Genomic DNA, 26857 nt, shown 5'->3' on the forward strand with positions numbered 1-26857 from the left:
GACTTGAACCTGCGATCGTCCGATCGTTTATACTGTAATGCCATAGTATTGCAGAATATAGGGAAATCTCGTTTTCCTATGAAGCTTGTAACAGACATTCTGTATCAGGTTCCATAGAATCTTATAGGCACCAACTGTCATCTCTTAGCTCAGTAATGGGAGAATCTGGAGAGAAAGTAGCAGCTTTCTTTGATAATATACATTACAAAGTTGCTTATTTTCATGCGCACTATTGATTTATTTGATTAAAAAATAGGGTTAAGATGATGTAAGTTCAGCTTTTAGCAGTAGCATTTCTCTATTCTCGGTAAACTACAACTCCCGACACCCCTGAACTCGCATTACAGCGCCTGCGCCAAACAGCAATGCATCTTGGGTCGTCTGTCAAATGATGACTCTTCCTTTCTGTCCAATCGGATAACAACGGGAAGGTTCTTTCCACTTTCTGTTGGGCCACTCCCCATCTGTATCCTATTGGCTTAGCCGCACGACACTCAATTCCTTCCGAGCGGCTGATTGGCCAAGATCTCTGCACTGTCTTCCTCTATTGATAATCGGTAACTACATGGAGGAGGCGGGACATTTGCTTTCTCCTACGCTCATTGGCTGAAGCCTTCCAGGCGTGAGCAGTGATTGGTAGAAACGTGTGTCTGTGACCTTAGACTTCCTGGCTGCGGCTGCGGTGTGTTCCTAGCATCGGTGAGCACCGGGTGATGATGTGACACTTTGCTGCGTCCTGTGGTACCGCCTCCATGTGGCTTACATAATTTTTTACAAACAGTGACGTCATATCGTGGAGTTTCATGCGAAGTGACGTCTCCCAGGCCGAGCTGACCACTCACATGTTGGCCATGCTCTACAAACCCAGTGACCCTGTGTGTGGGTGACTTGTGTCACCTGACCTGGGTTCGCCAGTCACGTGACCTCAGTCTTCTCGCCCCTATAGTAATGTCTGACTCTGGCCGCCATATTTGTTTCCTGTCGCCCTTACGCCGTGTGTTTCTTCCTACAGGCTCTGAGGTCGCCGCGATAGATGGTCACCATGGCGACGGACCTGCTGCTCAACGACCTGGACACCAAGTTCTGTGCCGACAACCTGCTGACCAGCGAGGACTGGGGTATATATGCCGTATATTGCGCGACGAGGCGGAGCGGCCCAGAGAGCCGCCAGAAGGCGCTGACACTGGGGCAGCAGCACATCGCCCTCCAGTGTAGACCTGAGGCAGAGCAGGGTGACGTTATCCTGGCAGTGTGGCGGTACTGTCTGTGGGGCTGGAGATCGGGGCTTCTCCGTCAGTCCTATACCGCATGGATGGCGCATGGGCACCCCCCCCGTTATCAAAATCAGGGGGTCCCGGCGGTCAGATCTTCAGCGACTTATCACGGTGTCCTATTGATCTCCAGGGCGCCGACGGGTTCTCATGGCGGTTTGGGGTCTATTGAAAGCCCCTAGAAAATAATTTTGGCCTTAGGGACAGGTGCGTCCTGTAATTAGCATCACAGGTGTCTGCAGACCTGTAATCAGTTGCCCATTTATAGGGTGAAAAGTAGTCAATGTGCTGTTTGGGATCATGGTGTGTACTTCACTGAATATGGAGGAAAGAAAGCTGGCGAGAGTGTTGTCTCAGGGGATTTGCTGCATCTGCCATGGGGGGGGGGTGTGTCTTTAAATCCTCACCCAGGCCAATCTCCAAATCATTTTAGGGTGACTTTAGTTAACCCTCTCATGTTACACAAACATCAAGGACGGTGCAGCACGCGGGTGCTCCATGTATAGAGGCTTTCTCCCATAGAAGCATATTGTATGTCAGGGAGAAGTCTGTGGGGGGCTTCCCTCTGGCTTCTCCCCGCCCGGCTTTGCTAAATTGACCGCCCTTCTCTTATTTACTTATAGTAATACATTTGTTAATGAAGTCTTGCCGGTAGAAGCTCCAGGGGTTGGCGAGCCATCTCGCTGTAGATGGTTCTCTTAAAGGGGTTGTCCCATATGGGAATGAGAATCTGGCAATGGAGTCCTCCCTGTCACCTTGTGGCTCATCTATCTCTACACTTATGGCGGCACTATTTATGTTGATTACTCATAGACTGTGGTGGTGGACGAGGCCTCTTACGTCTTGTTTGTGTCTCAGATACAGGCCTGTACAGTTACACCGACGTATCAGACGACTATGGCGACCTGTTTCCATCCGGGTTCGGATCTTATCCTCTACATCTAGTAAGTGACCTCTCTGCCGTTCCGGCACTTGTCCCATTGCATCGTCTCTGCCTACATCACTTCTCTCTTCTCCCCAGTATGACAACCAGATGGACGTAGAGTCGTGCTCAGTGTCCTCGTCTCTGGATGAGATCCACAGCATCAACTTATCAGGTGTGTGTGTGTGTGTGTGTGTGTGTATATATATATATATATATATATATATATATATATATATATATATATATAATATATAATCTCATTACAATATATGATTAAGTCACTTAAAGGGGTTTATGAGGTACGAGGAAAAACATAAAAAATGACCGTGGATGCAATTTGTGCACACTTCTTAATTACATGTCATTAGCAAATCAGATGATTTCCCTCAGTATTAGGGGGGCGCAGGTTTTGCTTTCATTTTACCTGCGCAACATCTGGTGCGATGGTATTCTTTGGAAGATACAAATGTGAGGGGGAGCTGTTTATAAAGCATCCTCCGCTCAGATCTGGCAGGATTTGGCCTGCTTCACCATTTTTTAACTTGCTGCTCCATAGAATACAACGGAAGAATTAATTTTTCTAAATTTCATCAAGAGATAATATCAGACATAGTTCATCTGTGCATCCCAATGTTCTGTGACTAGGCAAAATTGGGTGGAAACTTACTTCTCCTCCCGCCAGGAGGAGAAACTTTGCTTCATACAAAATTGTTATTCATCAGCTATGTAGCAAGATGTTCCTGTCTATTAAAAAGCCCAGATAAAGGAGGAATATACAGCTGCTTCTAAAGGGTTAAACTGACCGAACGGGACATAGCTGCCTCTAAAGGGTTAAACTGACCGAACGGGACATAGCTGCCTCTAAAGGGTTAAACTGACCGAACGGGACATAGCTGCCTCTAAAGGTTTAGTCTCTTAAAAGAGGAATTAGCTCCCTGTAAAGTGTTAATCTTGACTTTTTTCATTACATACTTTACACAGTTGCAGAATTCACCTCAGTTGCTATTTCTAGACTCCTGCTGTTACATAATACACAGGAGCCCTTTTTATATTGCCTGATTATAATAACACACAGCATGAAGTAGTAAGGCAGCAGCACAGATCTCCTTTATGTTTACATGCTGCACTCTCCTAGTCTTTTCCCACATACTGGTATCTCCCAGGAGAGAAGCAAGAAGTCTCACACAGCTGTCAAAAGAGTGAGACAGCAGAGAGCCCCGACTTCAACCTCTCTCTTTTTTTTTTTTTAAAGGACCAGTGCTTTCATTATTAAATTACACAGGATTTTTTTTTTTTAGTTTTCCTAATTTTATATTTATTTGAGAATGTTTTAGATTTTGCCTCTTGTTACGTCATTACTAGTGATGAGCGAGTATGTTTAGTTAACCCTTTCGGCAAGTATGCTCGGGCCGAGCTCCGAGTATTTATAGCTGCTCGGTGATATGTTTGAATCGCTCCCGTGTGCATGATTTGCGACTGTTTGACACCTTTAATACATGTGAGGAATGTCTATTTCTTACACATTCCTCATATGTATTAACCCCTTTACAGCCTATGCCGTATTAGTACGCACAGGCTGTAATCCCCCGGTTCAGTGAGGGCTCCGGCGCTGAGCCTGCACTGAACCGGGCACTTGTCAGCTGATTATTACAGCTGACATGTGCCCGCAACAGCCGCGGGTGGAATCGCGATCCACCCGCGGCTGTTAACATGTTAAATGCCGCTGTCAATGTCTGACAGTGGCATTTAACAGCGCCGCGCCGGAAGCGCGTCACTTACCCCGCCCATCGGTTACCCAGTCACGTGATCGCGGGTCACCGATGGGTGGTCATGACAACCCTGGGTCTGCAGTAGACTCCAGTGGTTGTCATGAGCTGGTCGCTATGAGCGCCACCTAGTGGTCGGTGCTCATAGCACAGGACCATTTCTGCTGCATACAGGGGATCTGCTGATCATCTGTATGTAGCAGAGGCGATCAGACAACTGCTGCTTCTAGTCTCCTATGGAGACTACAGAAACAAGCAAAAAGTGTAAAAAAAAAATGTTTTTAAAAATATTAAAAAATTTTTTAAAAAATATAAAAGTTTAAATCACCCCCTTTCGCCCAATTCAAAATAAAATAATAAAAAAAAAAAACACATACACATATTTGGTATCGCCGCGTTCAGAATCACCCGATCTATCAATATAAAAGAAGAATTAATGCGATCGGTAAATGGCGTAATGAGAAAAAAATTCTAAACGCCAGAATTACGTTTTTTGGTCGCCGCAACATTGCCGTAAAATGCAATAACAGGTGATCAAAACATCGGATCTACCCCAAAATGGTATCAATAAAAACTTCAAAAAATAAGTCCTTACCCGGCCCCAGATCCCGAAAAATGGAGACACTACGGGTCTAGGAAATGGCACCGTTTTTTTTTTACCAAACTTTGGAATATTTTTTCACCACTTAAATAAAAAAGCACCTATACATGTTTGGTGTCAATGAACTCGTAATGACCTGGAGAATAATAATGGCAGGTCAGTTTTAGCATTCAGTGAACGTGGTAAAAAAATAAAATAAAAACATCTGTCGTATTGCACTTTTTTTGCAATTTCACCGCGCTTGGAATTTTTTTCCCGTACACAATATGGTAAAACTAGTAATGGCGTTGAAAAGTGCAACTTGTCCCGCAAAAAATAAGCCCTCACATGGTCATATTGACCAAAAAATAAAAACGCTATGACTCTGGGAACAAGGGGAGCTAAAAACGTAAATGCAAAAACTGAAAATCCCAGGGTTGCGAAAGGGTTAAAGCTGTCAAACAGTCGCAAATCATGCACACGGGAGCGATTCAACCATATCACCGAGCAGCTGTAAATACTCGGAGCTCGGCCCGAGCATACTCGCCGAAAGAGTTAACAGAACATACTCGCTCAACACTAGTCATGACGTTTTCCAGGAGGGGAAAAGTCCACTTTGAGGGGAAAAAAAAAATTGTTAAAGATAAGGACTACAAAGCCTTGCAGAGAGGAACATCATCTGGAATTGATATTCAAAGGGGCGGTCCTTTATGACCTATGTGGAATATTCGGGACCCTGTTGTGCACCCGCAGGTGACTGAGGCATTGGTGGTCTCGGCCTATAAGGATTTCCTGTTTCTCTTTAGATTTTTTAGTGAAGACGGAGCCGGTGTCCCCCTTCTCGTCATCCTCCTGTGATTCCTCATCCTCCTGTGACGGCCTCTACATGGTGAGTACATAGGGCTGTGACGAGTCCTCCTTCCTCCGGTCACTTATGTCCTGACTTGTCTCCAGATGATAAGCGTCTCCGGCAGTGGCCGTGCGCCACTTATCTCACCCAGAGCTACCTGCATCTTATAGTTTATTGTGAACGTCTTTGTCTTGGTGCTCAGTCATCTCTAGGAGACTCCGGGACCTCAGTGAAGGTGGAGCTGCCGCCATCACCCCCATGCACCAGCCTGGAGGCGCCGCCTGCTCCGTGCAGCGCCCTGCAAATAACGCTGTTGCCGGTGTCCGCCGCAGGTAAGGGCGTTGTATCTACGAGATCGTCATAAATCCCGCTGTGCGGAGAGGGAGGGATACAGCGCCACACCTGGCCATGGATATGATATTGCACTCACTTAGATGAGGCTGATCTGCAGTACCAAAAATGGCCTGTAGACAACAGTGGCGCTGTTTCTATTAATAATCTTGTGCCGTCTCTTTAAATAGGACCCATCACCGCTCCTGATTTTGTCTGTTTCAGGAAAGATTTGTTTGTCCCCATGAAATAACAGTTCGGGGCCTTGCTCTGTGCCGCTCCTCCGTTACTCCTGACCTTTGTAAGCAGTGATTGGCAGTGTAGGGACACGACTCCAGCTTGCGGATTTATGCATGTGTGTCCAGGAGGAGAAACGGAGGAACGGCACGAGGTAGAGGTATAGGAGAAGAGGCTGCGGGGTTATTGTAGGGTGGGGTACAGGTATCAGGAGCGGGGACCCGTCCTCAGCCCGAGATCATACACCGAGGGAGGAAGAGAAAGACGTAGAGTTCAGCATAAGCCGGGAGTTCGTCCCCGCAGACCAGTGAGATGCAGAGATGTCCTCGCACCCAGCAATCAGTGGTCTCCGTACAGGAACAGGGGGATAATGTGGGTTATGGCGGGATATACTCCTGGCTGCTGGCTCCTCGTTGTGTGCGGGGTTAGAGGAGGTCGGGTGAGGACTGAGTACAGGCCGGATATGTGATACAGGTGCCCGTACATCCTACAGTGTGAGAGCGGTCACAGTATACGGGCAGAGCGCTGAGCAGCAGCATAAGGCGAAGGTGTGGGGACCAGCGATGGTGCAGTGCTAAAAGTATCACAGGGACTGCAGCTCTGGATGCAGCTCTCTGGCGACGGCGCTGCAGCTCTGGGTACGGCTCTCTGGCGACGGCGCTGCTGCTCTGGGTACGGCTCTCTAGCGAAGGCGCTGCTGCTCTGGGTACGGCTCTCTAGCGAAGGCGCTGCTGCTCTGGGTACGGCTCTCTAGCGAAGGCGCTGCTGCTCTGGGTCCGGCTCTCTGGCGACGGCGCTGCAGCTCTGGGTACGGCTCTCTGGCGACGGCGCTGCAGCTCTGGGTCCGGCTCTCTGGCGACGGCGCTGCAGCTCTGGGTCCGGCTCTCTGGCGACGGCGCTGCAGCTCTGGGTCCGGCTCTCTGGCGACGGCGCTGCAGCTCTGGGTCCGGCTCTCTGGCGACGGCGCTGCAGCTCTGGGTCCGGCTCTCTGGCGACGGCGCTGCAGCTCTGGGTCCGGCTCTCTGGCGACGGCGCTGCAGCTCTGGGTCCGGCTCTCTGGCGACGGCGCTGCAGCTCTGGGTCCGGCTCTCTGGCGACGGCGCTGCAGCTCTGGGTCCGGCTCTCTGGCGACGGCGCTGCTGCTCTGGGTACGGCTCTCTGGCGATGGTGCTGTGGCGACGGCGCTGCAGCTATGTGACTGTGCTGCGGCTCTGAATACATTGCTCTAGTACGACGCTCAGGCGACGGCGCTGCTTATCAGTGACGGCGCTGCGGCTCCAGTGATTTTGCTGCCGCTCGCTATGCTCCTGTCCAGTTCTCAGCACTGACATTTTCTTCTGTCTCTGCTTTCTTGCAGCTCAGCCCGGATGTCTACCGAAGTCCAGCATCTCCAAGAAACCGACCTTACAACCAAGACCGGCACCAGGGGCAAAACCAGCCGCGGCCCCCAGCAGCGCCCCACACGCCATCATCCTGCAGCCAGTCACCAGCGCGCCTCCGCAGCCCATCGTGCCAACTCTCACAGGTAAACCTCCCCCGGCCGCTCTCACTGTGCAGGGACCCCACATCTCCAGGATGGGGGGACGCCAGATTACCGGGGATTACAGCTGAGATTTGCTGTTACTCAGTGACGTCATATTTGCTGTTAGGACATGACAGAGGGGGCTGCGCTGCCTGGGATCCTCTATAAGAAGTGTGTGGACCCCTCGGTCTGCCATCTGTAATACTGCATTATACGTGGAGCCAATTGACTGTCCGGATCTAATGCATTAAATTAACCATTTATATCCTGCAGTAGCTCCTGGAAACCAGGAGGGGGCACTACTGCAGTGTCTAAATCAGTTTAATACATATTACCATCAGCCATTTTTCACTGGTGAGAGGCTGAAACGCTGAATACCTTATGAGCCCTGCTCTTTATCCTCAGCGCTACGTAGCTGCAGTACTAAACACAACCTGCACACAGGGGTGGCGCTGCTTTTAAAGGAAGATGGCTTTGTTTTCTTTTGTAATGTTGGAAATACCCATAGTAATGCATTATAGAACCATATGAGGAAACACACAGGAGATGGAGAGGCCATAAAGCAGAATGCAGCCGTATACAGGACGGTGCAGAGAGCAGGATACAGGACGTGGCACATAATGCCATAAATCCACCTGCAGGAGCCACCGGCAAAAATAGTTGTCGATCTGGATTAGCAAGAAAAAAAGCTTCATTGTCTGGGTGGGAAATATAAGATGTGTGACTATGAGCTCATCCGGAGGAGGCTGACACCAGAGAGCTGCAGAGAATACATGGCCGGGGTTTTAAAAATATATTGAAGGATTTAGAGTATCCTTAGGAAAACCCAAAAAGGAGCGATGTGTATATAGCACAAGTGATCAGACGATCGCAGGTTATAGTCCCCTAAGGGGACTACTAAGAAAGGTGGGAAAAAAAGGTTTTACAAATATGAAAAAAAAATAAAAACCCTAAAAGTTCAAATCGCCTTTTTTCCCCTATTAAAAACAAAGATATTAAAAAAAAACCACACACATATGTGGTATCACCGCGTTCAGAAAAGTCCGATCTATCGAAATATAAAAATAATTATCCTGATCGGTGAACACTGTAGATGGGGGGAAAAAAAATCAAGGACACTAAAATTAATTAATTTTTTTTTTTTTATCGCTGCATTTCCACAAAAAATGCTGTAACAAGCGATCAAAATGTCACATCTATCTTAATATGATATTAATAAAAATGTCGTTTCATCCCGAAAAAAATGAGCCGCCGCACAGCTCCATCGGCCGAAAAATGAACACGTTACAGGTCTCGGATAATGGCGACACAAGCCAAAAAAAGTTTATTTTGAAAACTTTTTTTTTTCACCACTAAAATGATAAAAACGCTTTGATATCGCCGTAATCGCACCGATAAGGAGAATCATATTGCGAGATCCCGCAAAAAAGCAAGCCCTAATATGTTAATGTGGGTAGAAAAATAAGAGTTCTGACTCTGGGAAGAAGGGGAGGAAAAAATGGAAATTGGCTGCAGTGTGAAGGGGTTAACCATTTCAATTAGAAAAAAAAAACCATTATATACGTTTTAATTACCCCTCCTTTTCCCAATGTAAAAATAAACTTATTTGATGTTGTTGCGTCTGCAAAAGTCTGATCTTTCAAAATATAAAAGTGTTTTATCTAAGACGGCAAACTACGGTACATAATAAAAAAGAAATGGAAAATGAGCTGTATTCCTATCAGCTGCCACCAGAGGGCGACCTGCCCTGTGCGGAGATGGGCAGCGCCGGCTCCCAGGAGCCCCCAGCACTACTACTCTTGCAGTTTATTGCTCCTGTCGGGGGTCCCTGCGCTGCTCCTCGGTAGCGCGTGCTCTGCTTTCTGGCGGAGGCACCCTTCTCCTGGACTGTGTGCGGAGGGCCCCTTCATTCCAGCTACTAACAACCTCCAGTGTGCACAGATCTGCTCTCTATACAATGATTTCATTGTTGGCAGGACATCATTATTTCTTCCTACCAAGACACTTACTTCACTGATAGGCGGCTCCAGAGCTGCGCTCGTCTCCTGGCTACTCAGGACGGGATCCATGGCTCCTCTCCATCATTGTGAAAATGCTCTTCTGAGATTTGGTGTTATGGGGGGTGGGCCGTACAGGCGACTGGCGTACGAGCGGCCTGAACACTCTGCTATATCGTTTGTCGTCTCGCTCCCACAGTCACACAGCGGCTTCTGCTCTAATCTGCTCTACATCTAATGCTAGAAAACAGGTTTCATATTGACAGAGAGCAGTGCAGTGAGGGAGCTTAGGTGATATTTGCAGATAACCTCACCTAAGCTCCCTCAATGAACTGCTCTGTCAAGAGAAAACCTGTGTTTGTAGCTGCAAACAGCTGATCAGTGGAGGTGCCGGTTGGACTTTCATACATAAGTCCTGAACAACGCCTTTAAGAGTTCTCTAAGTGTTAAAGTAGTTGTTCAGGACTTATATATGAAGGTCCAACCCCCGGCACCTCCGCTGATTAGATATTTGCAGCTAAAAACACAGGTTTTCTTTTGACAGAGCAGTTCATTGAGGGAGCTTAGGTGACATTTGCAGATGGCTATAATGTCACCTAAGCTCCCTCAATGATTGGTGGAGGTGACTGACCCTTAAAATAGTTGTAGAACTCTTTAAAGGGATTGTTCAAGTTTTCTATTGATAAGGACTGGTGCATTGATGGAGCTTAGATGACATTTAGACAGCTACAATGTCACCTAAGTTCTCCCAATGAACTGATCTGTCAATAGAAAACCTGTTTTCGTTTTTTTTTAGCTGATCAGCGAAGGTGCCTCGTGTTGGACCTTCATATATCAAGTCCTGAACAACCCCTCTAAGAGTTCACTAAGTGTTAAAGTAATTGTTCAGGACTAATATATGAAGGTCCAACCCCTGGCACCTCCGCTGATTAGATATTTGCAGCTAAAATCACAGGTTTTCTTTTGACAGAGTAGTTCATTGAGGGAGCTTAGGTAACGTTATAGCTGTCTGTAAATGTCATCTAATCTCCCTCAATGCACCGGTCTTTATCAATTGAAAACTTGAACAATCCCTTTAACAGTTCTACAACTATTGTAAGGTCCGTCACCTCCACCGATTAGCTGCGGCCGGCCCATACAGAGCTGTGTAGTGGCCGATCGCAGTACCGCAGGTCAGATCATATTCACTCTAATAAGAGCTGCAGTACGTCAGAACATTGCTCATGTGACCGCTGCAACCAGTCGCTGGCCTCACATTTATTATTTTATATCATCCTCCTTGACTCTCTTGATTCCTGACAACCCCTTTAATGAGCCCTGTTTAAAGCCCATCTTTAGGGCAAATATACCATAAATGTACAAGATGAAAATACCCCTGCATTTTAGCTGGTACCAGCCAGGCCCGGTGCTCTCCATGAGGTGGGGCAGAGCGCGGTGGCCCGGTCCTGTCCTCGTCGGGCGCTTGCTTTTCTGCAGCATGTTCTGATCTGCGTCCCGTGGCCGCTCAGGAATACGACATTAGTCTCTCTATACATGGCCGCAGATTCCTGTATAATCCCTTCCAAGTGTTTCATTATGTGCGGCCCCTCGTCCCCCGCGGAGGATCGTCAGCTCTGAGGGCACACAGTCTATAGTGCAGCACAGTCCGGGGATCGGCCACGTGCGCACAGATGGTCCTGGTTATTACTCGGTAATTTCATGCCTGATTAGAAGAGTTTGGTAACGAGCCTTCATCTCCCTGCTGTGATTATAAGCCTCCTCCTATAATTATGGCTTCCTGCCTCTCACATGCAGATACCCGGCCCCATCCTCTGTCTCCCAGATCCGCAGCCCCTCTGACCCCCTAATAGCGTCCAGCGCTCGGGTCACATCCTCCCTTCCCGGCCAGACTCCTCACCTGCGGGTCATAATTCATGGGCTCGGTTCTCTCCTGACGTCTGTTTCCTCCATGGGGTAACACAATGTAACATGTAATGCTGCATTGTTCGTGCCTCTGTTATTCCTCCTGGAAATGGGAAGGTAGACTACGGCTCTCCACCTGTTATATCGCCCCCTCTTACCCATTTCCTAGCCGGTCACCTTTTTGCTGTATAATGACCCAGTGATGGTGTGAATGTCTCCTGTATATATCGCCGTCTCTCCATCTGTAACGCTCTTCTCCTTCGTCTCTCCAGCCTCCCCGCCAGTGATGGTGTCTCAGCTCCTGACGGTGCAGAGTGGGGGGACCGTGACATCCCCTGTTAAACATGAAGCCAAGACCATTGTGCCTGCCCCGACTACTGGCAAAAGCAGCCCGGCCAATGTGGATGTGAGTGTTCGGGGGTTATACCTTGTAGAATCATTAAAAAATCTTTTTTTTTTTTTTTTTTTCCTTAAATGAACTTCTGTCTGCAGCCACCACTAGGGGGAGCTCCCTGTATACAGAGATACATGATAGATCCTGTCTGCAGCCACCACTAGGGGGAGCTCCCTGTATACCAATATACCAAATAGGATCCTGTCTGCAGTCACCACTAGGGGGAGCTCCCTGTATACCGATATACCTAATAAGACCCTGTCTGCAGTCACCACTAGGGGGAGCTCCCTGTATACAGAGATACATGATAGATCCTGTCTGCAGCCACCACTAGGGGGAGCTCCCTGTATACCGATATACCTAATAAGATCCTGTCTGCAGTCACCACTAGGGGGAGCTCTCTGTATACCGATATACCTAATAAGATCCTGTCTGCAGTCACCACTAGGGGGAGCTCCCTGCATACCGATATACCTAATAAGATCCTGTCTGCAGTCACCACTAGGGGGAGCTCACTGTATACAGAGATACATGATAAGATTGTGTCTGCAGCCACCACTAGGGGGAGTTTCCTGTATATAGAGATACATGATAAGATCCTGTCTGCAGTCACCACTATGGTGAGCTCCCTGTATACAGAGATACATGATAAGATCCTGTCTGCAGCCACCACTAGGGGGAGCTTCCTGTATACAGAGATACATGATAAGATCCTGTCTGCAGCCACCACTAGGGGGAGCTCCCTGTATACCGATATACCTAATAAGATCCTGTCTGCAGTCACCACTAGGGGGAGCTCTCTGTATACCGATATACCTAATAAGATCCTGTCTGCAGTCACCACTAGGGGGAGCTCACTGTATACAGAGATACATGATAAGATTGTGTCTGCAGCCACCACTAGGGGGAGTTTCCTGTATATAGAGATACATGATAAGATCCTGTCTGCAGTCACCACTAGGGGGAGTTCACTGTATACAGAGATACATTGTTATGCACACGCCCGGACTGACTGGCGTGTGCGGGAGTAGTGGTTCCACTGGACCATGAACCGGAGAGTGCCTGGAGGGGCGTGACTAAGTATCTGGCCGATCCGACCAAGGTGGCACGACGGCATACGACGCCAGTGCACCAAGGAGAAACCGGGCAGAGGGACCAGGTGCTACTCCAGGTCAAACTCCGGACACGGGGGTTGACCCACACAGGGATTACTGGAACAGGCAGGTTAGGCTGGCACAGACTGGTGGATATAAGCGAACACGGCAGGTATGCAGACGGGTGGATACAGGCGAGTATGCAGGCGGGGAGGTACTGGCCGAAAGGACGGGCTGGAGCACAGAGAGGACAAGACCCAGTACAGACTGGGTCACAGAAACAGAACCGCAGATGCGGTAGCCAAACACAGCAGAGAGGGAATGCCCGAAGCGGTGGGCAAGAGCAGAGCAGGACGGGACTGCCGGAGCAGCGAGCGCAAGCAGAGCAGGACAGGACTGCCGGAGCAGCAAGCAGATGCAGAGCAGGACGGGACTGCCGGAGCAGCGAGCAGAAGCAGAGCAGGACAGGACTGCCGGAGCAGCGAGCAGATGCAGAGCAGAAACCGCAGGAGCGGCAAGCAAGGCAAGAGCAGAGTGGAAACCGCAAGAGCGGCAAGCTAAGCAGGAGCAGAGCGGTAAACAAGGCAGGAGCAGAGCGGAAACCGCAGAGCGGTAAACAAGGCAGGAGCAGAGCGGAAACCGCAGAGCGGTAAACAAGGCAGGAGCAGAGCGGAAACCGCAGAGCGGTAAACAAGGCAGGAGCAGAGCGGAAACCGCAGAGCGGTAAACAAGGCAGGAGCAGAGCGGAAACCGCAGAGCGGTAAACAAGGCAGGAGCAGAGCGGAAACCGCAGAGCGGTAAACAAGGCAGGAGCAGAGCGGAAACCGCAGAGCGGTAAACAAGGCAGGAGCAGAGCGGAAACCGCAGAGCGGTAAACAAGGCAGGAGCAGAGCGGAAACCGCAGAGCGGTAAACAAGGCAGGAGCAGAGCGGAAACCGCAGAGCGGTAAACAAGGCAGGAGCAGAGCGGAAACCGCAGAGCGGTAAACAAGGCAGGAGCAGAGCGGAAACCGCAGAGCGGTAAACAAGGCAGGAGCAGAGCGGAAACCGCAGAGCGGTAAACAAGGCAGGAGCAGAGCGGAAACCGCAGAGCGGTAAACAAGGCAGGAGCAGAGCGGAAACCGCAGAGCGGTAGACAAGGCAGGAGCAGAGCGGAAACCGCAGAGCGGTAGACAAGGCAGGAGCAGAGCGGAAACCGCAGAGCGGTAGACAAGGCAGGAGCAGAGCGGAAACCGCAGAGCGGTAGACAAGGCAGGAGCAGAGCGGAAACCGCAGAGCGGTAGACAAGGCAGGAGCAGAGCGGAAACCGCAGAGCGGTAGACAAGGCAGGAGCAGAGCGGAAACCGCAGAGCGGTAGACAAGGCAGGAGCAGAGCGGAAACCGCAGAGCGGTAGACAAGGCAGGAGCAGAGCGGAAACCGCAGAGCGGTAGACAAGGCAGGAGCAGAGCGGAAGCCGCAGAGCGGTAGACAAGGCAGGAGCAGAGCGGAAGCCGCAGAGCGGTAGACAAGGCAGGAGCAGAGCGGAAGCCGCAGAGCGGTAGACAAGGCAGGAGCAGAGCGGAAGCCGCAGAGCGGTAGACAAGGCAGGAGCAGAGCGGAAGCCGCAGAGCGGTAGACAAGGCAGGAGCAGAGCGGAAGCCGCAGAGCGGTAGACAAGGCAGGAGCAGAGCGGAAGCCGCAGAGCGGTAGACAAGGCAGGAGCAGAGCGGAAGCCGCAGAGCGGTAGACAAGGCAGGAGCAGAGCGGAAGCCGCAGAGCGGTAGACAAGGCAGGAGCAGAGCGGAAGCCGCAGAGCGGTAGACAAGGCAGGAGCAGAGCGGAAGCCGCAGAGCGGTAGACAAGGCAGGAGCAGAGCGGAAGCCGCAGAGCGGTAGACAAGGCAGGAGCAGAGCGGAAGCCGCAGAGCGGTAGACAAGGCAGGAGCAGAGCGGAAGCCGCAGAGCGGTAGACAAGGCAGGAGCAGAGCGGAAGCCGCAGAGCGGTAGACAAGGCAGGAGCAGAGCGGAAGCCGCAGAGCGGTAGACAAGGCAGGAGCAGAGCGGAAGCCGCAGAGCGGTAGACAAGGCAGGAGCAGAGCGGAAGCCGCAGAGCGGTAGACAAGGCAGGAGCAGAGCGGAAGCCGCAGAGCGGTAGACAAGGCAGGAGCAGAGCGGAAGCCGCAGAGCGGTAGACAAGGCAGGAGCAGAGCGGAAGCCGCAGAGCGGTAGACAAGGCAGGAGCAGAGCGGTAGACAAGGCAGGAGCAGAGCGGAAGCCGCAGAGCGGTAGACAAGGCAGGAGCAGAGCGGAAGCCGCAGAGCGGTAGACAAGGCAGGAGCAGAGCGGAAGCCGCAGAGCGGTAGACAAGGCAGGAGCAGAGCGGAAGCCGCAGAGCGGTAGACAAGGCAGGAGCAGAGCGGAAGCCGCAGAGCGGTAGACAAGGCAGGAGCAGAGCGGAAGCCGCAGAGCGGTAGACAAGGCAGGAGCAGAGCGGAAGCCGCAGAGCGGTAGACAAGGCAGGAGCAGAGCGGAAGCCGCAGAGCGGTAGACAAGGCAGGAGCAGAGCGGAAGCCGCAGAGCGGTAGACAAGGCAGGAGCAGAGCGGAAGCCGCAGAGCGGTAGACAAGGCAGGAGCAGAGCGGAAGCCGCAGAGCGGTAGACAAGGCAGGAGCAGAGCGGAAGCCGCAGAGCGGTAGACAAGGCAGGAGCAGAGCGGAAGCCGCAGAGCGGTAGACAAGGCAGGAGCAGAGCGGAAGCCGCAGAGCGGTAGACAAGGCAGGAGCAGAGCGGAAGCCGCAGAGCGGTAGACAAGGCAGGAGCAGAGCGGAAGCCGCAGAGCGGTAGACAAGGCAGGAGCAGAGCGGAAGCCGCAGAGCGGTAGACAAGGCAGGAGCAGAGCGGAAGCCGCAGAGCGGTAGACAAGGCAGGAGCAGAGCGGAAGCCGCAGAGCGGTAGACAAGGCAGGAGCAGAGCGGAAGCCGCAGAGCGGTAGACAAGGCAGGAGCAGAGCGGAAGCCGCAGAGCGGTAGACAAGGCAGGAGCAGAGCGGAAGCCGCAGAGCGGTAGACAAGGCAGGAGCAGAGCGGAAGCCGCAGAGCGGTAGACAAGGCAGGAGCAGAGCGGAAGCCGCAGAGCGGTAGACAAGGCAGGAGCAGAGCGGAAGCCGCAGAGCGGTAGACAAGGCAGGAGCAGAGCGGAAGCCGCGGAGCGGTAGACAAGGCAGGAGCAGAGCGGAAGCCGCGGAGCGGTAGACAAGGCAGGAGCAGAGCGGAAGCCGCGGAGCGGTAGACAAGGCAGGAGCAGAGCGGAAGCCGCGGAGCGGTAGACAAGGCAGGAGCAGAGCGGAAGCCGCGGAGCGGTAGACAAGGCAGGAGCAGAGCGGAAGCCGCGGAGCGGTAGACAAGGCAGGAGCAGAGCGGAAGCCGCGGAGCGGTAGACAAGGCAGGAGCAGAGCGGAAGCCGCGGAGCGGTAGACAAGGCAGGAGCAGAGCGGAAGCCGCGGAGCGGTAGACAAGGCAGGAGCAGAGCGGAAGCCGCGGAGCGGTAGACAAGGCAGGAGCAGAGCGGAAGCCGCGGAGCGGCAGACAAGGCAGGAGCAGAGCGGAAGCCGCGGAGCGGCAGACAAGGCAGGAGCAGAGCGGAAGCCGCGGAGCGGCAGACAAGGCAGGAGCAGAGCGGAAGCCGCGGAGCGGCAGACAAGGCAGGAGCAGAGCGGAAGCCGCGGAGCGGCAGACAAGGCAGGAGCAGAGCGGAAGCCGCGGAGCGGCAGACAAGGCAGGAGCAGAGCGGAAGCCGCGGAGCGGCAGACAAGGCAGGAGCAGAGCGGAAGCCGCGGAGCGGCAGACAAGGCAGGAGCAGAGCGGAAGCCGCGGAGCGGCAGACAAGGCAGGAGCAGAGCGGAAGCCGCGGAGCGGCAGACAAGGCAGGAGCAGAGCGGAAGCCGCGGAGCGGCAGACAAGGCAGGAGCAGAGCGGAAGCCGCGGAGCGGCAGACAAGGCAGGAGCAGAGCGGAAGCCGCGGAGCGGCAGACAAGGCAGGAGCAGAGCGGAAACCGCGGAGCGGCAGACAAGGCAGGAGCAGAGCGGAAACCGCGGAGCGGCAGACAAGGCAGGAGCAGAGCGGAAACCGCGGAGCGGCAGACAAGGCAGGAGCAGAGCGGAAACCGCGGAGCGGCAGACAAGGCAGGAGCAGAGCGGAAACCGCGGAGCGGCAGACAAGGCAGGAGCAGAGCGGAAACCGCGGAGCGGCAGACAAGGCAGGAGCAGAGCGGAAACCGCGGAGCGGCAGACAAGGCAGGAGCAGAGCGGAAACCGCGGAGCGGCAGACAAGGCAGGAGCAGAGCGGAAACCGCGGAGCGGCAGACAAAGCAGAGCAGGGGGGACAGGGCTCTGTTCACACGGAACAGACAGGAAGAGAAAGGCAGAGCCAGATACCCACAGGGTACTTGCAGTGAAGTAGCGAGTGGACCACAAACTCACAAACGGGAGTACAGAGACAACAAGCAGGAGTTAGGTACGAGTTCAGACTCTGCAGAAAAAGGAAGGGAACGGACATAGAGGCAAAACAGGTAAAGGATAGGAGAGAGTTCAGACTGGAACTGAGTGTACGGAGGAGACAGACACTGCAGCGGGATACAGGAGCGGGTCTGGGAATACGGCCCCCAGAGAGGCGGGACGAACAGGCAAGGAGCGTGTTCAGACAGGACAGACAAGATACAGGAGCGGGTCTAGGTAATCGGCCCCTAGAAGGCGGGAGGAACAGGCTAGGAGCGTGTTCAGACAGAACAGACAAGATACAGGAGCGGGTCTAGGTAATCGGCCCCTAGAAGGCGGGAGGAACAGGCTAGGAGCGTGTTCAGACAGGCCTGGAAATACAGCCTCCAGGAGAGGCAGCAGGCAAGAGTACACAGACAGGACTCAGTTCAGACACGGGAACTGATACCGCAAGGCAGGAGACATAGACAGGACTCAGTTCAGACACGGGAACTGATACCGCAAGGCAGGAGACATAGACAGGACTCAGTTCAGACACGGGAACTGATACCGCAAGGCAGGAGACAAAGAACGGGACCTGGCACCTTCAGAGTGCAAGCACACACTGAATGAAACACTATGCTCAGGCAGGGATAGATGGGAGCAGCTGAGCTATATACCAGGTGACAGACAGCAATAGGCTGAGGACGCACAAGGGGTGTGACCCACAGCAGGTACAAAAAGCAGGAAGTGATCGGGCGCCGCCCTTAAGCAGCAGAAACAGACACAAACAGACAGCATGGAGGGAAGCCAGAGAGACATTCTGGACAGGAGATCAAGTGCGCGCTCTTGCACAGTGGGAGATGGACCACTATGCAAGGACGCCGCCAGGTATGTTACATACATGATAATATTCTGCCTGCAGCCACCACTAGGGGGAGTTTCCTGTATACAGAGATACATGATAAGATCCTGTCTGCAGTCACCACTATGGGGAGCTCCCTGTATGTAGAAATGCATGGTAAGATCCTGTCTGCAGCCACCACTAGGGGGAGCTCCCTGTATATAGAGATACCTAATAAGATACTGTCTGCAGTCACCATTAGGGGGAGCTCCCTGTATACATAGATACATAAGATCCTGTCTGCAGCCACCACTAGGGGGAGCTCCCTGTATACAGAGATACATGATAAGATCCTGTCTGCAGTCATCACTAGGGGGAGCTCCCTGTATACAGAGATACATGATAAGATCCTGTCTGCAGCCACCACTAGGGGGAGCTCCCTGAATACAGAGATACATGATAAGATCCTGTCTGCAGCCACCACTAGGGGGAGCTCCCTGTATACCGATATACCTAATAAGATCCTGTCTGCAGTCACCACTAGGGGGAGCTCTCTGTATACCGATATACCTAATAAGATCCTGTCTGCAGCCACCACTATGGGGAGCTCCCTGTATATAGAGATGCATGGTAAGATCCTGTCTGCTGCCACCACTAGGGGGAGCTCCCTGTATACAGAGATACATGATAAGATCCTGTCTGCAGACACCACTAGGGGGAGCTCCCTGTATATAGAGATACCTAATAAGATCCTGTCTGCAGTCACCACTAGGGGGAACTCTCTGTGTAAAGAGATACATGATAAGATTCTGCTTGTAGTCACCACTAGGGGGAGTTTCATGTATATAGAGATACATGATAAGATCCTGTCTGCCGCCACCACTAGGGGGAGCTCCCTGTATATAGAGATACCTAATAAGATACTGTCTGCAGTCACCACTAGGGGGAGCTCCCTGTATACATAGATACATAAGATCCTGTCTGCAGCCACCACTATTGGGAGCTCCCTGTATACAGAGATACATGATAAGATCCTGTCTGCAGTCATCACTAGGGGGAGCTCCCTGTATACAGAGATACATGATAAGATCCTGTCTGCAGTCACCACTAGGGGGAGCTCACTGTTTACAGAGATACATGATAACATTCAGTCTGCAGCCACCACTAGGGGGAGCTCCCTGTATACAGAGATGCCTAATAAGATCCTGTCTGCAGTCACCACTAGGGGGAGCTCCCTGTATACAGAGATACATGATAAGCTTCTGTCTGCAGCCACCACTAGGGGGAGCTCCCTGTTTACAGAGATACATGATAACATTCAGTCTGCAGCCACCACTAGGGGGAGCTCCCTGTATACAGAGATGCCTAATAAGATCCTGTCTGCAGTCACCACTAGGGGGAGCTCCCTGTATACAGAGATACATAAGATCCTGTCTGCAGCCACCACTAGGGGGAGCTCCCTGTATACAGAGATACATGATAAGATTCTGTCTGCAGCCACCACTAGGGGGAGCTCCCTGTATACAGAGATACATGATAAGATTCTGTCTGCAGCCACCACTAGGGGGAGCTCCCTGTATACAGAGATACATGATAAGATCCTGTCTGCAGCCACCACTAGGGGTAGCTCCCTGTATACAGAGATACATGATAAGATCCTGTCTGCGGCCACCACTAGGGGGAGCTCCCTGTATACAGAGATACATGATAAGATCCTGTCTGCAGTCACCACTAGGGGGAGCTCTCTGTATACCGATATACCTAATAAGATCCTGTCTGCAGTCACCACTAGGGGGAGCTCTCTGTATACAGAGATACATGATAAGATTCTGTCTGCAGCCACCACTAGGGGGAGCTCCCTGTATACAGAGATACATGATAAGATTCTGTCTGCAGCCACCACTAGGGGGAGCTCCCTGTATACAGAGATATATGATAAGATTCTGTCTGCAGCCACCACTAGGGGGAGCTCCCTGTATATAGAGATACATGGAAAGACCCTAATCTACAATCTTTTTCTTCCCCTTTTAAGCCTAAACTCTTAAAGAGACAGCAGCGCATGATTAAAAACCGTGAGTCCGCTTGTCAGTCGCGGAGGAAGAAGAAGGAATACGTCCAGAGCCTGGAGGCGAGACTGCAGGACACGGAGCGACAGCTGGAGATCGCCCGCCGAGAGAACCGAGAGCTGCGGGACAGTGTGCAGCATCTGATGAGGGAGGTGAGAGGACGCGGTGATGTCGGGGGGTCGGTAATATAATCTCGGCTTCTCACCCCTCGTCCTTTATGGTTTATTGCAGAACTCGTCGCTCCGCGGCTCCACCAACAACCGCAAGGTTGTTTGCATCATGGTGGTCCTACTCTTCATTGCATTCAATTACGGGCCCACCAGGTGAGCGCGCAGCCCCCCAACAAGCAGGTCACTCGCTCACTGCGCAGGGCGGTCAGAGCGCCACCTTCAGGGCTGCATTTTATCATGAATGGGACATTGTCTTTTTCTGTCCAGTGTGACACGTAACAATATGGCGGAGGAAACAATGAAGAATCCGGAGGTTTCCTACAGCGGCCGCCACCTGCTGACTTTCAACAATAAAGGGGATACGTCCGAGCCCCCGAGACCAAAGTACTACGCGCCCCACCCCGCCAGACGCAAAACCTCGTTCAGGTAAGAAGCAGCGGCGTCTTCTAGATACAACCGGCCGAGTGCAAGAAGTGTCCTGGGAGGCAGAGGCCACGGGGGGCCCAGAGGCGAGGCCACGGGGGGCCCAGAGGCGAGGCCACGGGGGGCCCAGAGGCGAGGCCACGGGGGGCCCAGAGGCGAGGCCACGGGGGGCCCAGAGGCGAGGCCACGGGGGGCCCAGAGGCGAGGCCTGAGCCGCGCCGGCCAAATGTAATGAGATTCATTCATTCGTTTTTATTGTAGATATTTATGACGTCTTGCATATCTGCGTATTCTTCTCTTTCAGTAACTCGTCGGGGTCTCTGGCAAACGTGAAGCATTTAATGGTCCGGGACCTGGATCAGCTCTTCCTCTCCTCGGACTGCAGACACTTCAACCGCACGGAGTCGCTCCGGTAGGCGCCGCATCTCCGATTATTATATCGGAAATGTATATTCTGTCTGTTGTAACATTGCAGCTGGGGGTCTGCTGAGGTCAGAGCCAGGGATTCTGCTAAGTGTCACCACAGTCTTGAGTCAGGACCATCACCATCATATTCTGCCCCAGGAGAGCGCCTTGTTTCTTCTCTTATGGGGGGAAGATCTGAATAAGGGAAGAGTTACTGGGCCAGTGAATAGAGAAGACCCCTGATCTACTGCTGCTTTTATATATGAGGACCTCCCCTTTCTTTGAGACAGGAGTCCATTTTTCTCACTTTTGGTGGTTTTACAGTGTAGTAATTTGATGCGAGTTGCACCGGTCGGTCTCCACATCCCAGCTCGTCCTCGCCGGTCGGTCTCCACATCCCAGCTCTTCCTCGCCGGTCGGTCTGCACATCCCAGCTCTTCCTCGCCGGTCGGTCTCCACATCCCAGCTCGTCCTCGCCGGTCGGTCTCCACATCCCAGCTCGTCCTCGCCGGTCGGTCTCCACATCCCAGCTCGTCCTCGCCGGTCGGTCTCCACATCCCAGCTCGTCCTCGCCGGTCGGTCTCCACATCCCAGCTCGTCCTCGCCGGTCGGTCTCCACATCCCAGCTCGTCCTCGCCGGTCGGTCTCCACATCCCAGCTCGTCCTCGCCGGTCGGTCTCCACATCCCAGCTCGTCCTCGCCGGTCGGTCTCCACATCCCAGCTCGTCCTCGCCGGTCGGTCTCCACATCCCAGCTCGTCCTCGCCGGTCGGTCTCCACATCCCAGCTCGTCCTCGCCGGTCGGTCTCCACATCCCAGCTCGTCCTCGCCGGTCGGTCTCCACATCCCAGCCCGTCCTCGCCGGTCGGTCTCCACATCTTCCTCACCTCTCTCTCCTCCTCGTACAGGTTAGCGGATGAGCTCAGCCTGTGGGTTCGCCGGCATCAGAATGAGAGGAAGACTGGAAAGCAGATACCGAAAAAGCAGCGGAAAATAAAGGTGCAAGCGAGCGGCTGATGGATGTTACCAGGATTTCTCATGTTACCGTGTTTGCTCCTTCCCTTATTCTATAATATTATCTCAGGTGTCAGACACTTCATTGTTGTTTTCTCTTCCAGAAGCCGCTGATCAGGAACAATATGGCGCTGTCAGATCTGGTGCCGGCTCACATGTCCAGACTGCAGCCTCACAGGTTCGGCTCCTCACTGTCCTCCATATTCCCTGCCATCGTTCCCTCCGTCCATCCCTGTTCTGTCGTCACCATTGGACGCGTTATCCTCTGTCACGCTGTGTCTCTCCCTCGGGTCTCTCGCTCGGGTCTCCTGCTCTGTCCATTGTACACCCTTATCTCCGATCCCCCTGACTGTCTGATGCCGTCACGCCTGTCTGGCTGTCTATTCCATGTTACACCCTATGTCTCATTATTTTGCATATCTTTCCTATTTCCTTAAAGAGATCTTCTTTCCAACTCCCATTTCCGAATATCTTGTTGGAAGGGGATTCTGTTATTTAGGACCCTCGTGTATTCTCCAGAGCACAAAGCAGCTGCTCTTTCTCTCTGGGGGACCTGGTGCGTCCATGTATTCCTAGGACTTCCCTTTGATTAATGTGCACAACGTGTAATGCTTCATTTCTCCTGTGGAGGGGCTCAAGAAAAACCGAGCACTTGTTTTAGGTTCCTCTTCAGATTACAGCTGATCTCTGAGGGTCCTGGATGCAAGACCCCCAGTGATCAGCTCCTATTCATGGCCCAGTTCTGATGTGAAACTCCTGTAACCCTTCTATTCCTATAGGTTGCAGAGCGCACCGCTGCAACTGTTCGGCCCCCAGGAGGCCAGCGATCACTTTCTAATGGACGCCATTGAACGGCGGGAAGATACTTTCTACGTGGTCTCCTTCCGCAGGGTCAGTGCAGCGGTTCACACGATGTAAGGCCGAGCAGCCGCCGGGGGCCACACAATCACTCCCATCCTCTGTCTTTCAGGATCACCTGCTGCTTCCAGCAATAAGTCACAATAAGACGTCACGTCCGAAGATGTCGCTGGTGATGCCGGCCATGTCTGTCAACGGTGAGTCCTAAAACGCGGGTCCTAACGGGTAGAACCAATAATTAGAGATGAGCGAATCTGACAAAACTCCTCTGACAAATTGGTTTATATCAAATTTATTTGATCCCGTTTACCATGAAAAAAATCAATTCAATATGCTGTAAGGACTCCTGATCTCAAATAATTAGCAGGGAAAGGGTTAAGAAACAATAAAACCTACTCATCTCGCTCCTCACATGTTCCTTTCGCTCCTGGCCGGTGACGCACAAGTCGCGCCTGCCTCCACTGCAATGAACGATTTATATTCTCAGCAATCCAAATAAAGTGTTAGAACGTTTCGGTCACGTTCCCAGACCTTCCTCAGATACATAAACTATGGGGGTCCGACTGGTGAGCCTGGAGATCGGGGTCAGATTCTGCAGAGTCCCATCTTACGGGGTTCTGCACAGCCTGGTTCCCAAGTCCCAGATCCCCGATCTCAGGACCACACAATAGTTCATGTATGTGAGGAAGGTCCAGGAATGTGACCGAAATGTTAGAATATAACACTTTATTTGAAAAATCATTTTATCACTCGTCGGAGTGCAAGTTTTTCCATGCCGCCGCAGTCATCCATCCCCTCTGCTACGTTTTTTTTTTTTTTTTTACTGTTCGCCGGCGCTTCCGGCACCTCGGGGAGCTGCTGTACCGGGTACATGTCAGAGGCGAAGTAAGTACGATATATATATATCATACTTACTTCGCCTCTGTCTCTTTCTTCTCCTACATAAATTCAGCAAAATGGCGACAGATTTTCTGGCCAAATCCCTAAAAATTCTAATTTCCTAGAATATGTGAATTTTGGAAAATTCTGTATAGGGTTACTTCTCTCATCCTTAGTGATTGTGATTGTTGGGGGTCCTACCACCGGGACCTCCCCTGACCATGGGATCTGGGCACTGTAGTGTCCTATGTGATTGCAGCGAGTGTCCTGATGTGACTCATTGTTTATGGGACTGATGGAGAATGCTGATTCCGGCACTCGCTTCCACCCCATAGACCATTAATGGCGGTCATTTATTATGGGGGGACAACACAGCCCCTTTAAGGGCTTGGTTACTGACGATCCGACCCTTGTGCCTCACAGACAGCGTCTATAACAGCACCCGGGGGTACGAGACCATGATGCAGATAGACTGCGAGGTGATGGACACCAGGGTGATCCAGATCAAGTCGTCCACTGTGCCCCCCTCACTACGAACGCCCCGGACGCCCCCTCCACAGCAAGGGGCCGCAAGCGGGAACCAGTCCCTCTATCTACAGGACCAGACGTCAGTTACCGACGGGCAGAACTGAGCAGGAAGCGACCAGTTCTGTGCACTGTAAATACAGATTATATATATATATATATATATATATATATATATATATATATATATATATATATATATATATATATATATATATATATATATATATATATGGAGACGTGTAAGTAATAACTAATGCAGATCTATATGTGGTGGGATTCTGGGGTGAAGGATGACCCCCACCGGCTTTACACCGGCGTCCGGGGCCTGCAGATCATTCGTCACCATAAAAACCGCAGAGAAGCCTCAACGAAAACAATTACTTTATTTAAAGGGACACTCCAGATAAAACTCCAGAGGGGGCGGAGCATGACACAAGGATTCTCCGCCCCCTAAGGGTCCGCAAAGACGTCTCGGCCGGAGTGTCCCTTTAATCACAATTCAGTGGGTTTTTATGTTCTACAAACGGCATGAAGCTAAAGGGAAAAATGATGCACTTTTTCTATTTTTTGTTATTCTGTTTGCTTTGTTTTTTTTTGTGATCTAAATAGTAATTCTTCCCCACCCCCAAAAAAGTTCATTAAAATAAACTGAAGCACGTCCCTTCCCCCCACATACTGGGTAGAGTCCATAGATTCCCATTGGCACTAACTACGGACACTTCCATGGTTGGACTATGGGGTGAAGCAGAACCAGAATACCTGCCGGTCCGGGGCCGTCGTTACTAATCAATGATGAACTTTTATAAACTGACATTTTTTACCTAAAGTGAACCCCTTTAAATTCCGTCTCTGAGCTCATGTCGTGGTGCCGCGATGGGGGCCGCACAAAGCCTCCGCAGCCCAACAGGAGAAGGATCCAGTTCTAGGACGTAAACTCTCTGCAGACGTGACTTGTGGGGGTCGTAGTCATTCATCCGTGAGCTAATATGAAGGAAAAAAAATGAATTCTGGATGATCGGACAATCCGAATTATCAGATACAGAAGTAAAATAGAAGCCGTCTGTTCACCTGTATATAAGGAGATGTCGGTATATGTGTGTACAAGTCTCTGTAGGGTCTCATCCCCCGCTGTATATATGTTTGGTTTTATGTATATAACATTGTGTACATAGAAATAAAAGGGAAAGACGGACCCCGCACAGAACCTGGACCAGATACCATGGGGACCCCCCACCAAACAGGACAGCGAGGGCAAACAGCTCCTCATATCTCAGCTTCCTGGAAGGGTGGAAAGAAGATTTCTGTATTAAAGGGGCAGTTCCATCCCATCCACTCATGGCGAAGATGGGAGAACCTGTGCAAATGCTGCAGCCAGAGTTGGTGAGGAGCACAAAAACAGCCGAGGGGGCTGAGCTAAATCCCATTGACGTGTATGAGAGTTGCCCCAGCTCAGCGGTGTCTGATCCCGGCCACCTCCGGCTACAGAGTATAGACAGGTGTTCCCATGAGTGGCTAAGATGGAAACGCCCCTTTAATTGTCATCACTCCTGATTTTGCAGGATTGTAGTGGAGTTCTTCTTTAAGCCAATTTATGGGATCTAAAGAATATAGAACTATCTGGATTAAAGGGAACGATGGGGCATCGCCACGGAGCCTGAGCATTGCTCCATGACCTCCCCTGTCTCATGGGGGCTTCGTCTATCTGTATATGGGATTCGTCGGGGGGTTTAATGGAGTCGGCTGCTTTTATTGAAGACACATAGGATGCGAGTGAGGGGGAGCGTGCAGCCAAGAGCGTGTCGATCCTCCGGAGCTGCAATCTTTACTTTGTATTTTGTTAAGGTGACTATTTTTTTTTTAATAAATTATTAAAAACTTTACATTTTGTGTCTCAATCCTGGACGGGTGCAACGATGACATGAATTGTTCTCCAGCGTTGTCGATTTGGGAAGAAGATTACAGTGCCAGTTCCATACACTGTAGCCTCATCCATCAGGTGAGCAGTTTCGATGCTGGAAATTGGACCGCAACCAATCTGATATGGAGGACCTATCCTAAGGATGGCTCATCAATATTAAAGTCCCGGAAAATCCCTTTTGAGGCATTAGTGTACAAGCATCCATCTTCTAAGACCTTCACTATTCCTAAAAAATCATCAATTTTCTTAAAAAATCATCGCTATTCCAAAAGTCAGAGGATCTCCACCTTTTGGGGATTTTTTTCTTTACATGCATGTATTCGGGGCTAAAAGTATTTTTTGCTACTAAATGAGTTAACTGAGAATCCATCAGTGAGCTCATTATGAAAGGGAGTATGCAACTCTTTGTATCTGTCTTTTTCTGAGCTCTCTGTT

At 51.5% G+C, this 26857-nt stretch overlaps 1 protein-coding gene across 2 annotated transcripts; it reads left to right on the forward strand.

Annotated features, from left to right (window-relative positions):
* Window positions 1–566: 566 nt before the first annotated feature.
* On the forward strand, window positions 567–26251 carry ATF6B (activating transcription factor 6 beta). Of its 2 annotated transcripts, none has more exons than XM_073641868.1 (17): window positions 567–699; window positions 1013–1118; window positions 2130–2215; window positions 2293–2368; window positions 5349–5431; window positions 5595–5724; window positions 7317–7484; window positions 11653–11786; window positions 20195–20380; window positions 20460–20551; window positions 20666–20824; window positions 21126–21233; window positions 22134–22224; window positions 22344–22417; window positions 23019–23130; window positions 23210–23294; window positions 24400–26251. In XM_073641868.1, the coding sequence occupies exons 2-17, from the start codon at window positions 1034–1036 to the stop codon at window positions 24606–24608; spliced, it is 1878 nt and encodes a 625-aa protein (XP_073497969.1). In that variant the 5' UTR covers window positions 567–699; window positions 1013–1033; the 3' UTR covers window positions 24609–26251. The 2 variants fall into 2 exon arrangements, with proteins under 2 accessions (XP_073497969.1, XP_073497970.1); XM_073641869.1 differs by having other exon boundaries at window positions 653–741.
* Window positions 26252–26857: the final 606 nt, after the last annotated feature.

Source organism: Phyllobates terribilis, unplaced genomic scaffold (genome assembly GCF_046119375.1).
Source record: "Phyllobates terribilis strain yellow unplaced genomic scaffold, ASM4611937v1 Scaffold_7__3_contigs__length_470593459, whole genome shotgun sequence".
Taxonomy (NCBI): domain Eukaryota; kingdom Metazoa; phylum Chordata; class Amphibia; order Anura; family Dendrobatidae; genus Phyllobates; species Phyllobates terribilis.

What these genes read in the sequence shown, in the direction of transcription:
- ATF6B (XM_073641868.1), top strand. Translation starts at nt 1,034, where the DNA reads ATGGTCACCATGGCGACGGACCTGCTGCTCAACGACCTGGACACCAAG. An exon ending in GCTGACCAGCGAGGACTGGG is followed by an intron (nt 1,119 to 2,129) that starts GTATATATGCCG and finishes TTTGTGTCTCAG; the next exon opens with ATACAGGCCTGTACAGTTAC. An exon ending in TTCAATTACGGGCCCACCAG is followed by an intron (nt 20,552 to 20,665) that starts GTGAGCGCGCAG and finishes TTTTCTGTCCAG; the next exon opens with TGTGACACGTAACAATATGG.